This window comes from Podarcis gaigeae, assembly GCF_964106915.1.
Source record: "Podarcis gaigeae genome assembly, chromosome: 3".
Lineage (NCBI taxonomy): Eukaryota > Metazoa > Chordata > Lepidosauria > Squamata > Lacertidae > Podarcis > Podarcis gaigeae.
Window position 1 is genome coordinate 120,577,510 of NC_139680.1, and position 16,032 is coordinate 120,593,541.

Consider the following 16,032-nt stretch of genomic DNA (forward strand, 5'->3'; position numbering starts at 1 on the left):
CAAAAGCACAAGGCATGCAGCACTCTCTCTCTGTCTTTTTAACTTCCTCTCGTCGTTGGAGCAGCTTTTTAGCTAGAGATGCCCTGTTGGTTTTCAGCCAACAGAGGACAAAAAGACTCTCTCCATATGGGATAGACTCACAATCTAAGATAGACTGAATTGTATAATAGTTAGAGGCTTACACGAGCCTGCAGCCAGCTATCTGCTGTGCATGTAAAAAGGGGGATGTAAACTCTGCTAAGTAAAGGAACTTGCTAACGCAAGTTAGGAAAGATATTAATAAACAATATATCCTCTCCTGCCACCCTGAGTATTCCCACCCAATCTAGTCCAGCATCCGGTCCTCACAGTGGCCAACCAGATGCCCATGGAAGACCAGCAAGCAGGATTTGAGCATCTCATCTCCAGCAGTTTCCAGCACCTGGCATTCAGAAGCATTGCTGTCTCCATTTATGGATGCAGAGCATAGTCATCCTGGCTATTAGTCATCTGCAGCCCTCTCCTCCTCCTCCTCCATTAATTTGTCTAATCCTTGAAAGAAGTTGAGAAGAAGCTGCACACATTGCAGGGGCTCTCTTAAGGAAGCCCCAGAGTTGGAGGAACAAAACTCACCCCAGACATGCAGAACGCCACTGACCTGTTGGAGAAGACTTTGCTGTAGTTGAAGACCTGGACCTCCAGCATCTCGTTGACGTCGATGCTGCTTGCAACGGGCCATCGGAAGGTCTGCAGGAAGAGAGGGGAGATGTGAGGGGGTGTGGGATGTGATCCATGAGAGGTAGTCAAGTACAACATTCCTTGTTTTCCTAGAGTAGACATGCAGGGAATGTTTGGTCCAGCCAGTTAAAACTTCCTGTTCCTCCTGGCTGGAGCATCTTTCCTTTTGCCTGTGATCGAAGGTGGGCGTGACCTAACCTGTCCAAGTAACAAAAGGACGAGTCATGCAGAACACCTCTCTCTCTTTTACTTCCTTCTTCGTTGGACCAGCTTCTAGCTAGGACTGCTCTGCTAGCTCTCAGCTATCAGAAGCACTGGGATTATTCCCCCATATGGTGTAGATCCACATGTACATATTTGTAACTAAGTCTGCCTTCAGAGATCCAACTGTGAACTGATGTAAGTAAACTTATTTTATTGACTTTGAATAAGATTGTGGCATCTTTATTCTTTTAAGAGGGATTTAAGGGAACTAACCAGGAACGTACAATTCAATCTGAGACAGACTGAATTGTATACTAGTGAGAGGCTCACACGAGCCTGCAGCCAGCTATCTGCTGTGCATGTAAAAAGGGGAATGTAACTCTGCTAAGTAAAGGAACTTGCTAGCGCAAGTTAGGAAGGATATTAATAAAGAATATATCCTCTCCTGCCACCCTGAACATTCCCACAAGGATGTCCTGCTTTGGCCACAGAACTTATAGATGGAAAAGAAGAGCTCTTCAACCGTGGATTTGAAATTCACCATGTGCTGCATTTTGAAAGAAAAAATTCTGGAGAGCTGCAAAGGGCTGGATGGGCAGAGGTGTGACTTGGATTAAGGCAGCTCCTTATCTTCCTCCGATGGTTTGTTGGTTTTACACACAGCTCCTCCAGAGGAAGGACTGAACCAATGGACTCTTATTATTATTGTTATTATTAATCAAATTTATATACCGCTCTTCATCCAAAGATCTCAGGGTGGTTTGCAAGATAAAAATACAGGATAAAAATGACAATACAGTAAAGGAGATTCCAGCTAAACCTTAGGAATAACTTTTTGACATTAATCGAAATACTTTATTGTTACATTGTACAACTTGTATACTGTGAGGTTACACCAGCACCCCCCACACAGCTTTCTTAGTCTTAATTCCCCTCATTTACTGACGCACCAAACCCGAAAGTCAGTTGCCCTGTTGTTATCTTTTCATTCAGCAGCCTAACAGCCCACGGATAGAAGCTGTTCTTTACCCTGTTGGTGCGACTAATCCTGCTTCTATATCTTCTGCCTGAGGGCAGGAGATCAAGGAAGTGCCGGCCAGGGTGTGAATCATCCCTGAGAATTTTCCTCACTTTTCTGAGGCAACGTTCTTCTGCAATGTCATCCAGCGGATTCACAGGACAGCCCATAATATCTTGTGCTGTATTCCCCACCCTCTGTAGGCACTTCCTATCAGTTGATGTCAAACCAGCGTACCCCACCGTGATGCAGTAGGAAAGGACACTTTCTATTGTGGACCAGTAGAAGGAGATCATCAAATGTTGATTGGCATCGTTCTTCCACAATACTCTGAGGAGATGGAGTTGGGCTTTATTAACCACCTGGGTTGTATTTATTTTCCAAGCAAGGTCTTCACTGAGATAAACTCCATAGCTGTTTGGCTCTGGAATGGACTCCCTCAGAAGGGGGTGGACTCTCCTTCCTTGGAGGTTTTCAAGTAGAGGTTGGGTGGACACCTGTCATGGATTCTTTAGCTGTGATTCCTGCATTGCAGGGGGTTGGACTAGTTGACCCCAGGGACCCTTCCAAATGAATTCTATGATTCTATGCAGTGCTTTTTTGGGGGGATGCAGGGGTACGCATACCCCTAAAAATTAACAGTCATCAACAGGTTTGCCATACCCATTGAGTCAATCACCCATCTCCTACTACCCTCCTGAGAAAAAGCCCACCCCACCCTCCCACTATATATAAGGGTCTGGTGACTTCTGTTTCAGTGTATCTGAAGAAGTGTGCATGCGCATGAAAGCTTATACGAAGAACAAACTAAGTTGGTCTCTAAAGTGCTACAGGACAATTTTTTAAATATATTTCGACTGCGTCAGACCAACACAGCTACCTACTTGAACCCTAAACATTTTGTGAATCTTTGTACTTTTGTCCGTTTACTGTACAGTGGTACCTCGGGTTAAGTACTTAATTCGTCCCGGAGGTCCGTTCTTAACCTGAAACTGTTCTTAACCTGAAGCACCACTTTAGCTAATGGGGCCTCCTGCTGCCGCAGCGCCACCAGAGCACAATTTCTGTTCTCATCCTGAAGCAAAGTTCTTAACCTGAAGCACTATTTCTGGGTTAGCGGAGTCTGTAACCTGAAGCGCCTGTAACCTGAAGCGTATGTAACCCAAGGTACCACTGTATTTATTTTTCCCAATTTGAACTATAAAATGGTGATTTTCTTGAGTCAAAATAAGAGTACAGTGGATGCTCAGGTTGCGAACATGATCCGTGTGGGAGGCACGTTCGCAACCCGCATCGTTCGCAACCTGCAGCACAGCGTCTGCACACGCTCGGGTTGCGATTCGGCGCTTCTGCACATGCACAAAGTGCAATTTAGCACTTCTGCGCATGCGCAAGCACCAGAAGTAACCCATTCTGGTACTTCCGGATTTCGGCGCATCCATAACCCGAAAACACTGAACCTGAGGTGTCTGTAACCCAAGGTATGACCGTACCCCTAGACATTTTTTGAGGAAAAAAAGCACTGATTCTATGAACCCACACTGTCTGCCCACCCCCTGCCCTCCTCGTCCTCCTCTGCTGCCCGTCTTTTGCTCTCAGTTTCCGTGGCCTCTTTGTTCACGCCACTGGTATTTGCTTGCAAGTTCAGGCGTGCGCCCCGCTGGGCGAAAGAATTGCGCAAGGAAGGTTAAGAGACCGTCTCCAATATCCGAGCGCCGTAACGCACGCTCTCCTCCTGTGGGGAACGGCGCAGCAAAACGCTGTTGCTGAACTGCAAGCAATAGATTGGCTGGGAAGGGAGGAAAAGCTTCATGCAAATTCAGTGGAAATGGAAATCTCTCAGGGGCGGGTCAAATGCTAAGGATTCTCCTTCGTTCAAAACGCTATGGGCAAGACAACGATTGAATTCCAGGATGAAAAATGAAGGGCTTCTTTTAAAAAAATCATTCCCATGTTTTATACATTGACATCAGCCGCGAATCCTTTATTACAGAGTTTCACAAGCAAAGGAGAGGTCCATAAGAATATGATGGAATTTTATAAAACAGTGTGAATAAAGGCCCCCGTAGTCTCTCCTAATTCTAGAATTTGTGGACCTCCAGTGAAGCTCAATATTGGAAGATTCAGATCAAAGAAAAGAAAAGCATAGGGTGTTTTTGGAGCAGGAACTCGGGGGAACTGAGTTCCCATACCTTCTTTAAAATTAAATATTTTTTTCCAGTGGCGGGGCTGGAACAGACTTAGATCCAACACCTGAGCCAAAAATCCACCTACAGTGGTACCTCAGGTTAAGAACTTAATTCATTATGGAGGTCTGTTCTTAACCTGAAACTGTTCTTAACCTGAGGTACCACTTGAGCTAATGGGGTGTGATGCCTGGGACATGGACTTGGAACCAGAGGAGTCTCAGTCCACACTGGATCCTTTGCCTCAGGCATCATCTGAGCCAAGTCTGGGGTCTGATCCTGAAGAGCCGCAGTCTGCACAGGTTCCCCTGCAACAAGCACCAGCTGGGCCGAGTCCAGGGCCTGAGCCTGCCCAGGCTCCAGATGCGGGGGATTCCCTTGTTGCCTTCAGCTGGGACATCACTTACAGCTGCTCCACTACCAGTTGGGTCAGGGGAGGCTGAGGCGGCCTCTGGGTCTAGTAACCCAGTGTTTTTCAACCACTGTTCCGTGGCACACTAGTGTGCCGCGAGATGTTGCCTGGTGTGCTGTGGGAAAAATTTGATTCCTATTCAAGAGAGTTACTTTATATATAGTCAATATAGGCACAGAGTTAATTTTTTTAACATTTTCTAATGGTGGTGTGCCTCGTGATTTTTTTCATGAAACAAGTGTGCCTTTGCCCAAAAAAGGTTGAAAAACACTGTAGTAACCTACCGGCGCCTCCCAAGCTGCAGAGACTGAGGTCTGAGAGAAGGAGAATCATAGAATCATAGAGTTGGAAGAGACCACAAGGGCCATCGAGTCCAACCCCCTGCCAAGCAGGAAACACCATCAGAGCACTCCTGACATATGGTTGTCAAGCCTCTGTTTAAATAACTCCAAAGAAGGAGACTCCACCACACTCCTTGGCAGCAAATTCCACTGTCAAACAGCTCTTACTGTCAGGAAGTTCTTCCTAATGTTTAGGTGGAATCTTCTTTCTTGTAGTTTGGATCCATTGCTCCGTGTCCGCTTCTCTGGAGCAGCAGAAAACAATCTTTCTCCCTCCTCTATGTGACATCCTTTTATATATTTGAACATGGCTATCATATCACCCCTTAACCTCCTCTTCTCCAGGCTAAACAGAGACCTGAATACTTGTAGGAGGAGTGCTTGCTTGACGGGCGAGACAGGGAGGTGAGTTGCCGGGGGATCAGGACTGGCTGTTACCCCGACAGAGATAAAAGGCTGTTGGACCTTGCCCCAGGTTGCGGGAGCAACATTGCTGTTTACCAGAACCTGCCTGAGATCCTGGACCTGACCTTGCCTGGTTTGCTGCCTCGTGTCCTGCCTTGGCCCTGTCGGACTGACTCTTCGCGTAACCCTTGGATTTGGGACCGGACCTGGACCGTGTTACTTGGGTTACCCCCAGGCCCAGCACATGGGGCCTCCTGCTGCCGCCGCATGATTTCTGTTCTCATCCTGAAGCAAAGTTCTAAACCCAAGGTACTATTTCTGGGTTAGCGGAGTCTGTAACCTGAATTGTCTGTAACCCGAGGTACCACTGTATATGTGGAATCAATTAAGTTGTGGCCATTTCTGATCCAGATCATTGTCTACTTGAGCTTATTAATCACGTCTTACATTTAGCCACTGCTTGGGGTAGGGCACTGCAATAATCTGGGGGGAACTGAGCCCACAATAAACAATAAACTTCGTGGTCCGTTCCACCACCTTTTTTCCAGAAAAAAAGTACTGCCTGGAAGTTACCAGAACATAGACAACAGAAGTTGGGGTGTCTCTGCCCAAATGGGGTACAGCTGGGCCACCCAGTGGAAAAGAAGATAGAGGAAGAGACATGAATATTGCTCATATTTGATGCTTTTTGGTTTATAACATTAGCAGTTCAGGGCAGCCTGACATCAACCGGGGAAAAGCTTTAAATAGCTGGAGTCGCTGGATTCCTTGGGTGCCACTGCCAGCCAACCGAGGCCAATTTTATTTTAAAAACCACAACGTTCAAAGAGGAGTAGAGATAGCAGATTGGAAAGAAATCAACCTTCTCTGAACCCAAATTAAAAGCAGCAACAGACTTTTTCTCTGCAGCATTATTTTTAAGCTTGTATTGGCACTGTTGCAAAGCGGCGTGGCTCTCTGAGTGCGAAGCGAACAGCTTGGGTACTGTAGCACAGATCAGAACACTGGCAGCAAAAGCTTGCAAATACTAGAGGCACACATTGCCGGCTGCTTAGCAGGGCTGGATGACAACTCCTGATGAGAAAATGTTCCTGGGATAAAGTGGCTTTTGTGTGTAATCTGCACAAGAAAACAATCGTCAACATTGCTCACTGAAAGCATCACCGGGAAAAGCAGCCTGTATAAAGTATACAGATATGAAGAGTAGTTGCTTTGGAGCAACCACTCGATTCTGAACTTAAAAATGGAAAGCGTAATGTTGGTAGTCAACAAAAGAGGTTTAAAGACTGTCTGAAGGCCAAAAAAAAAAAATGTAGTATAAACACCAACAACTGGGAAACACTGGCCTGTGAGTGCTCCAACTGGAGAACAGTCTTTATCAATGGTGTCATGGGCTTTGAAGACACGCAAACTCAGGACGCAAGGGAGAAATGTGCTAAGAGGAAGGCACGCTTGGCAAATCCACACCGTGATCAACTCCCACCCGGAAACCTATGTCCCCACTGTGGAAGGACGTGTGGGTCCAGAAGTGGCCTCCACAGTCACTCACAGACTCATTGTTAAGACTGTGTTCATGGAAGATGATCTTACTTGGCTAAAAGGGGCCACCAAAGAAGAAGAAGAAGGTATCTGAAAAAGTGTGCATGCACACGAAAGCTTATACCCAGACAACCTTAGTTGGTCTCTAAGGTGAATCCCTAGCCGGAATTAAGATTGCCGGAAGAAATATCAACAACCTCAGATATGCAGGTGACACAACCTTGATGGCAAAAAGTGAGGAGGAATTAAAAAACCTTTTAATGAGGGTGAAAGAGGAGAGTGCAAAATATGGTCTGAAGCTCAACATCAAAAAAACTAAGAGCATGACCACTGGTCCCATCACACCCTGGCAAATAGAAGGGGAAGAAATGGAGGCAGTGAGAGATTTTACTTTCTTGGGCTCCATGATCACTGCAGATGGTGACAGCAGCTGCAAAATTAAAAGACGCCTGCTTTTTGGGAGAAAAGCAATGACAAACCTAGACAGCATCTTAAAAAGCAGAGACATCACCTTGCCAACAAAGGCCCATATATTCAAAGCTATGGTTTTCCCAGTAATGATGTATGAAAGTGAGAGCTGGACCATAAAGAAGGCTGATCGCCAAAGAATTGATGCTTTTGAATTATGGTGCTAGAGGAGACTCTGGAGAGTCCCATGGACCGCAAGAAGATCAAACCCATCCATTCTTAAGGAAATCAGCCCTGAGTGCTCACTGGAAGGACAGATCCTGCAGCTGAAGCTCCAATACTTTGGCCACCTCAGGAGAAGAGAAGACTCCCTGGAAAAGACCCTGATCTTGGGGAAGATGGAGGACACAAAGAGAAGGGGACGACGGAGGATGAGATGGGTGGACACTGTTCTCGAAGCTAGTTTGACCAAACTGTGGGAGGCAGTGGAAGACAGGAGTGCCTGGCGTGCTCTGGTCCAGGGGGTCACGAAGAGTCGGACATGACTAAACGACTAAACAACAACAACAGAATGTGTGCTTTTATTTAAAATGCATCTCTGGGTTATTTGTGGGGCCTGCCTGGCGTTTTTACATGAGTAGAATGTGTGCTTTTATTTAAAATGCATCTCTGGGTTATTTGTGGGGCACAGGAATTTGTTCCTTTTTCCCCCTTTAAAATATAGTCCAGCCCCCCACAAGGTCTGAGGGACAGTGGACCAGCCCCCTGCTGAAAATGTTTGCTGACCCCTGTTTTAGTCCAACACTCTAACCACTACACCACACTGTCTTAGCATATTAGAGAAAAATATGGGTGTAATTTCATTCTTGTTCTGATTAACTCATTGGTTCTGATTAACATCCTCTCATTCCGGCATCCTTGTGCCCTCCTGAACTTTGTAAGATCCTGGCCGTCAAAACCTCCCATCTAACAAACTTGACCTTACAGCATTTCATTGATTGTTGCCTATTATCTCACAGAGGCTGTTAAGGGGAAGCATGAAATGTGAGTTTTGCTCTCCTTTGAGCTTTGCTCGTGCTAGTTAACCTCTCTCTGTGTTGCAGCTAATTAGCTGCTTTTGCTCAATGTTTGCAAAACAGGGGTGAGCAAAACAAAATTTTGCCTACTCACACTTCTCCATCTCAGTCTTTCTCGTAAGGATCGAGGGAGGGGAGAAAACAAAAACCACAGCTTTGATAAAAACATAGCATAAGAACTTAAAACCAGTCTGCCAGCGGCCTATCTGGGCCATCATCCTCTTCTCACAGTGGCCAACCAGCTGCCTGAGGGAAAGCAGCAAGGCATGGTTTCGAACACAAGACCCCTCTCCTCTCCTGGGGTTTCCAGCCACTGGCATTCATAAGCATTGTGGAGGCAGAGCATGTGGGAATGTTCAGGGTGGCAGGAGAAGATATATTCTTTATTAATATCCTTCCTAACTTGTGCTAGCAAGTTCCTTTACTTAGCAGAGTTTACATTCCCCTTTTTACATGCACAGCAGATAGCTGGTTGCAGGCTCGTGTGAGCCTCTCACTATTACACAATTCAGTCTTGAATTGTACGTTCCTGGTAAGTTCCCTTGAATCCCTCTTAAAAGAATAAAGACACCACAATCTTATTCAAAGTCAATAAAAGAAGTTTACTTACATCAGTTCACAGTTGGATCCCCGAAGGCAGACTTAGTTACAAATATGTACATGTGGATCTACCCCATATGGGGGAATAATCCCAGTGCTTCTGCTAACTGAGAGCTAACAGAGCAGTCCTAGCTAAAAGCTGGTCAAACGAGGAAGGAAGTCAAAAAAAGAGAGGTGTGCTGCATGACTCATCCTTTAGTTACCTGAACAGGTGAGGTCACGCCCACCTTCTATCACATGCAAAAGGAAGGATGCTCCAGCCAGGAGGAACAGGAAGTTTTGACTGGCTGAACCAAACATCCCCTTGTGTGTCCACTCTAGGAAAACAAGGAATGTTGTACTTGACTGCTCCCAGTGGATTACATCCCACAGAGCTTAGCTGCCCTGGCTAGTAGCTGTTTATAACCTTCACCTCCTCCATTAATCTGTCCCATCCTCTTTTAAAGCCATCAAGGTTGGTAGCCATCACTCCTTCATGGAGTTCCACAGTTTAACTCTCCACTGCAGGAAGAACTTTTCTGTCCTGAATCTTCCAACAGTTGGCTTCCATAGGATGTCCATGGGTATCCATTCCAGGTATAATCCTATAAATTCCTATCATGTTGTCTGCTACTCGCCTTTTCTCTGAATAGCAAAGTACCGAAAGCTGCCAATTTCCTTCATATGGGAGTTGTTTCTCCCCTTGACTTTTTCTGAACCTTTTCCTCAACATTTTCCAGCTCAACACTATTTGAGGTAAGGCTACCCAAACTGTACACCGTATTCCAAACACAGCAGCACTATAGATTTGTACAGCAGAATTATTGGCAGAAAAGCAAATTAGCTAGCAAAAACAGTAGCGGAGGTAATACTCTTATGGTGCTGAAGTGAAGGAAGATGTAAGGAAATTAATTCTTGTTTGTGGACATGTTTTGAGTTTTTTTGGAAAAAACGCATGACATGAAATTTAAACAAACATAAGCTGGTGCTTAAATAGTTTGTTGCTAAGAGACTGGGGTTCAGGAACCCTATTGATGCGAGGTTTTCCTGCAGTCAGTTTGCAGGCTTACGTGCCGTCCTCTTCAACGATCAAATATCTCGTGGGAATTTCGTTCATCCTCCCAGTCTCTGCTCTCGGCAGGAACCGAATCTCTCTTCTCAATGCGCTTGCTGAGCTTGCAAGTTGCTTGTTGTGAAGGAGAAAGTGGAGCAAGACTTTCGGGGCTGAGGTTGGCTTAGCTCCAGGGCTCTCCCCCTTTTGCAGCTTTCCTGTAATCGCACTCAAGGAAGAGAAGTTGGATCTGTCATTGCCTGGAGTGTGAACAGCAAGGAGGAAAAGGATCCAAGCTGCTGGGAGGATGGGGGATGTGTGTGTGTGTCCTCTGCAGCACAACTCAGATGAAAACAACCAGTGTGGTGTAATGGTTGAAGTGCTGGTTTATGACCCGGGAGACCTGAGTTTGACTCCCCACTTGGTCATGAAACTCACTGGGTGTGATCTGGGGGCCTACCTCACAGGGTTGTTGTGGGGTGAAATGGGGAGGAGGAGGAGGAGGAGACCCATGTATGTTACCTTGAGGTTCTCGGGGGGGAAAGGTGATGCATAAAGGTAACAAAATGAGTAAGTAAATAAAGCAAAAAAGTCATTCCCTTCTCAAGTACTCTTGCCAGATTGAATGTATCTTCTTCTTTTCTTTGGCAATGCCTCATAGCCGAGTAAGATTGTCCTCCATAAACAGGGTTTTAATAATAATAATAATAATAATAATAATAATAATAATAATAATAATAATAATAATTTATTTATACCCCCCCCCATCTTGCTGGGCTTCCCCAGCCACTCTGGGCGGCTTCCAACAAAATATTAAAATACCGTAATGCATCAAACATTAAAAGCTTCCCTAAACAGGGCTGCCTTCAGATGTCTTCTAAAAGTCTGGTAGTTGTTGTTCTCTTTGATATCTGGTGGGAGGGTGTTCCACAGGGCAGGCGCCACCACCGAGAAGGCCCTCTGCCTGGTTCCCTGTAGCTTTGCTTCTTGCAGTGAGGGAACCTCCAGAAGGCCCTTGGCGGCGGACCTCAGTGTCTGGGCAGAACGATGGGGGTGGAGATGCTCCTTCAGATATGAATCCGTAAGTGACTGTGGAGGCCAATTCTGGACCCACACATCCCTCCACAGTGGAGACATTGGTTTCTGGGTGGGAGTTGATCACGGTGAGGGTTTGCCAATTGTGCCTTCCTCTTAGCACGTTTCTCCCTTTCGTTCTGAGTTCAAGCGTCTTCAAAGCCCAGGACACCTTTGGTAAAAGCTGTTCTCCAACTGGAGCGCTCGTAGGCAAGTTTTTCCCAATTGTTGGCGTTTATACTACATTTTTAAAAATTTGCCTTGATACTGTCTTTAAACCTCTTTTGTTGACCACCAGCATTACGCTTTCCATTTTTAAGTTTGGAATAGAGTAGTTGCTTTGGAAGACGATATCAGGCATCCGCACAACATGACCAGCCCAACGAAGTTGATGTTGAAGAATCATTGATTCAACACAGGTGATCTTTGCTTCTTCCAGTACACTGGCATTAGTTCACCTGTCTTCCCAAGTCATGTATAAAAAATTTCAGAGACACCATTTATAAGTTATTATTATTACTGAATGTATAAAATGATGATGGTAGCCTTAAATGTTGAAAAGAATACTGCAGCATCCCAATTTTGCAACAGAAAGCAGGAGAGACGCTATGATGGAGAAAAGACTGGAACCTCAGGGAGACCAGGGTTCAAATGGCCACTTTGCCACGAAGCTCAACAGGTGAACTTGGGAAAGTGCTTCTTGATGACAACGCAAAAGTGAGAGCATTTGGTGAAAGTGCCAGACCAGCCACACCTCATGTTGTCATTCCCATAGTATGTATGTGATGCATGTATATGATTCATGGGAAAACCAGGTCTTACTGTACTTAGAACCCTAGAATTGTAGAGTTGGCAGGGACCCCCAAAGATCATCTAGTCCAAGCCCTGGTGATACAGGAGTTGGCATTTCAAAAGCAGGGAATCTGGAGTCAACAGCTGACTGTCAGGAGTACGTGCAGGAGCCGGGCCCTGTGACCAGTAGGGCTTCGCAGGACTGGGGCCTTCCTAAGTTTGTTCTGAAGAGGCAAGGCGTGGCCACACAGGTGAGGCCGATTGGTAACTCACAGCACCTGGTGGCAAGAGCATTTCCCTTCAGCTCTTTGCCACAGAAACAGGTTCCCTGCCTTGCTGCGTTTGGCTTCTTGCTTCCTGATCCTTGGACCTCGGCTTCTTGGCTCCTTGCTTACTGACCCTCAACTTCATGACTCCTTGCTTCTCGACCCTCAGACCCTCGACTTCGTGACTCCTTGCTTCTCGACCGCCGGACCCTCGACTTCGTGACTCCTTGCTTCTCGACCCCCGGACCCTCGACTTCGTGACTCCTTGCTTCTCGACCCTCGGACCCTCGACTTCGTGACTCCTTGCTTCTCGACCCTCGGACCCTCGATTTCGTGACTCCTTGCTTCTCGACCCTCAGACCCTCGACTTCGTGACTCCTTGCTTCTTGACCCTCGGACCCTCGACTTCGTGACTCCTTGCTTCTCGACCCTCGAACCCTTGACTTCATGACTCCCTGCTTCCTGACCCTCGGACCCCTGGCCTCTGGACTCTCATTCGTGCTCCCACCCTGCCATCTTGTCCCCGGTCCCCACGTCCTCAACCGGGACTTGGACTGCCCGTAAACCGGTCCATGACACTGACACAGCCAGAAGAACTCATTCATCATAAGCTAAGGAGGAGGAGATGTCGACTTCAGAGGTGGCAGAAACTCCACTCCAGTTATCCCAAGAGACCAGGCCAGCTTTCAGAGGTAATTACATCTTTTCCAAAGCCATTTATGAGTTCTTCATGAATTATTAGGATGATGCAATTCTGTTCACAACCCACTGATTGTGAAACAGCTACGTTGTTGGCTGGGAAATATCCATCCATTTCGGAAATGACAGAAATGTTGGCCAGTGATCCTTCAGCATAACACTTCTCTGATCGGATGGGGCCAGAATCTGAAGCCCTGGACAGAGATAATGGAACATGTACAGGTTGGTGGAGTCATAGAATGAGAGGACTGTAGAGATTGAAGGGACCCCACAGGGTCATCTATTCCAACCCCCTGCAATGCAGGAATCTCAACTCAAGCATCCAAGACCCAACCTCTGCTAAGAAACCTACCATGACATTAGAACTCATGGCCATCCATGAACGGTAGACGATTCCTCCTTCACATAGCATGTAGCTAAACTATGGAACTCCCTGCCACAGGAGGCAGGGATGGAAGGCTTTGAAAAGAGGACTGGGCAAATTCATTGAGGAGGGGACCAGGCCCTGCTTCCATAGTTGGAGGTAGCAATGCCCCACAGGAGGGGAGAGGACTCCTCTGGTCAGATCCTGCATGCATGGTCCCCAATGGGGCATCAGCTTGGACTAGCTGAGCCATTGGCCTGATCCAGTCGGCTCTCTTTATGATAAGGTACCAGTTGGGTTGGTACCTTATCATTAGTGATTTATCCACAGACAGTTCTTCCGGGTCATGTGGCTCGTATGATAAGGTAGCAGTTGGGATGGGCTGGCATATGTCTGCCAGGCGTTTCATTCTCTCTCGTGCTGCAGAATATGTGACTGCTAGATCACATGCTCTCTGTGTTGATATTCCATTCTTTGGAAGTGTGGGAATGGAAGGAACTGTATGCCACTTCCGTCTTCTTTGTTCCTTGTTCTGCTGTTGTGCTCTCTTGCCATGACTGCTCTGTTCTTTATTTTGATCCTGTAAATAAATCACTAGGGACACGGGTGGCGCTGTGGGTTAAACCGCTGATCAGAAGGTCAGCGGTTCAAATCCCCGTGACGGGGTGAGCTCCTGTTGCTCGGTCCTTGCTCCTGCCAACCTAGCAGTTCGAAAGCACGTCAAAGTGCAAGTAGATAAATAGGTACCACTCCGGTGGGAAGGTAAACGGCATTTCCGTGCGCTGCTCTGGTTCGCCAGAAGCGGCTTAGTCATGCTGGCCACATGACCCAGAAGCTGCACGCCGGCTCCCTCGGCCAGTAAAGCGAGATGAGCGCCGCAACCCCAGAGTCGGCCACAACTGGACCTAATGGTCAGGGGTCCCTTTACCTTTAAATAAATCACTAAACTCAGATGCTACATATACTCAGTCTCGGCTTCTGCTAAGCTCTGCTGCTTGCTTGAACATCCAGAGGGGTGAATGCTCTGCTCTGCTGTGCTATGCGTTCCAGATCGGTGCCAGGAGAAGGCCATCTGCCACCCAAAAGCACCAACAATGTCTTCACCTGCCTTCTGCCTTTAAGGATGGGACAGACTTTAGAGCGAGCTCCCACCTACCAGTTTACTCTTATTATTCTGGAACTGTTAACTGCTGCAAAGGCCCCCAAGTCTCTGGTGTTGTGGCTGGCACAGTAGGCTGGCATGGTGCCCTCCTGCCCAAGCCAAAGCACAACACAGAAAAGCAGTTGGCATCTCCTGTGGAAACCACTCCTGCCTCCCAAAAGAGAGGTCCAGGCTTTACTCTTTGGAAATCAGAATTGTGTTTTGTTTTGTGTTGGGTTTGTTCAGGTCAGACTTTTCATTGTGGGTTGTCAGCCCTTGCTAGTGGAAGCCTGTTGCCAGAAACTGCAGGAGAGGAGAGAGCTTTTGTGCTCGAATCCTGCTTGCGACTTTTCCATAATGTGGTAACAGGATGCTGGACTAGGAGGGCTGCTGGCCTGATCCAGCAGGTGATTATGTTCTTACCTCGCAATTGCCAGCCTGAGCAAAAGCTAATAAATACTAAGGATTCCTTGCCAACAAAGGTCCGTATAGTTAAAGCTCTGGTTTTCCCAGTAGTGATGTATGGAAGTGAGAGCTGGACCATAAAGAAGGCTGATCGCCAAAGAATTGATGCTTTTGAATTGTGGTGCTGGAGGAGACTCTTGAGAGTCCCATGGACTGCAAGAAGATCAGACCTCTCCATTCTGAAGGAAATCAGCCCTGAGTGCTCACTGGAAGGACAGATCCTGAAGCTGAGGCTCCAAGACTTTGGCCACCTCATGAGAAGAGAAGACTCCCTGGAAAAGACCCTGGTGCTGGGAAAGATGGAGGGCACAAGGAGAAGGGGACGACAGAGGACGAGATGGTGGGACAGTGTTCTCGAAGCTACCAGCATGAGTCTGACCAAACTGCGGGAGGCAGTGGAAGACAGGAGTGCCTGGCGGGCTCTGGTCCAGGGGTCACGAAGAGTTGGACACGACTAGACGACAACAACACTAAGGCTGCCCAAACAGTGAAGCCTAGCAGCTGAAAAACACAGCCCAAAGTACCTTTACTGGGAAGGACGAGAAAGACCCACCAATTCCATGTGATGAGAGCTGCAGCCACTGCCTGCCTTTTCAAAATAAACACGGTCCCTGGGGAAATTATTATTTTTTATTGCAGCCAATTAAAAACAGCCATTAGGATCTTCTTCCTGGGGAGAAGCATGCTCCATTAGCATTGTGTTAATAAAGCAGACTTCGTGTAGCTCACGTTTTTGTTGCCGTGTTCAGAGGCAAGAGTCGAGGTGCAGGGCAAAGAACATTTTGGCCTGGAGAAAGCAGCGGCTTGAGTTTTCTGAAACTGAAATTTCTCCCCAAAGCAAATGAGGCTGATTTGCAGAGGACAATCTGAACATTTTCTGGTGCCTTAAGACCTGGCAAGGGGAAGCTGAAGCAGTTTCCATCAACCTGGATGCCTTTATAGGAGGATGAGACACATTCTTTTGATGGCTATTGATGTCTTCTTGCCAGGATGGCTGTGTTCTGCTTGCATAGCCGGAGGCAACAATTCTTCTGAATGCCAGTTACTGGAAACTGCAGGAAGACAGAGGGCTCCTGTGTTCGGATCCTGCTTGTGGGTTTCCCATAATGAGCATCTAGTTGGCCACTTTGAGAACTGTGGGAATGTTCAGGGTGGCAGGAGAGGATATATTGTTTATTAATATCCTTCCTAACAAGCACTAGCAAGTTCCTTTACTTAGCAGAGTTACATTCCCCTTTTTGCACGCACAGCAGATAGCTGGTTGCAGGCTCGTGTGAGCCTCTCTCTATTACACA

At 46.9% G+C, this 16,032-nt stretch overlaps 1 protein-coding gene across 13 annotated transcripts in view; it reads right to left on the reverse strand.

Annotated features, from left to right (window-relative positions):
• The window catches only part of OTOF (otoferlin), a 194,931-nt gene that overhangs the window by 151,929 nt on the left and 26,970 nt on the right, over positions 1–16,032 (reverse strand). For all 13 annotated transcript variants that reach the window (XM_083732962.1, XM_083732971.1, XM_083732969.1 and 10 more), the window contains exon 3: positions 638–726. In XM_083732962.1, the coding sequence (XP_083589088.1) occupies positions 638–726 (89 nt within the window). The remainder of the gene's footprint in view (positions 1–637; positions 727–16,032) is intronic.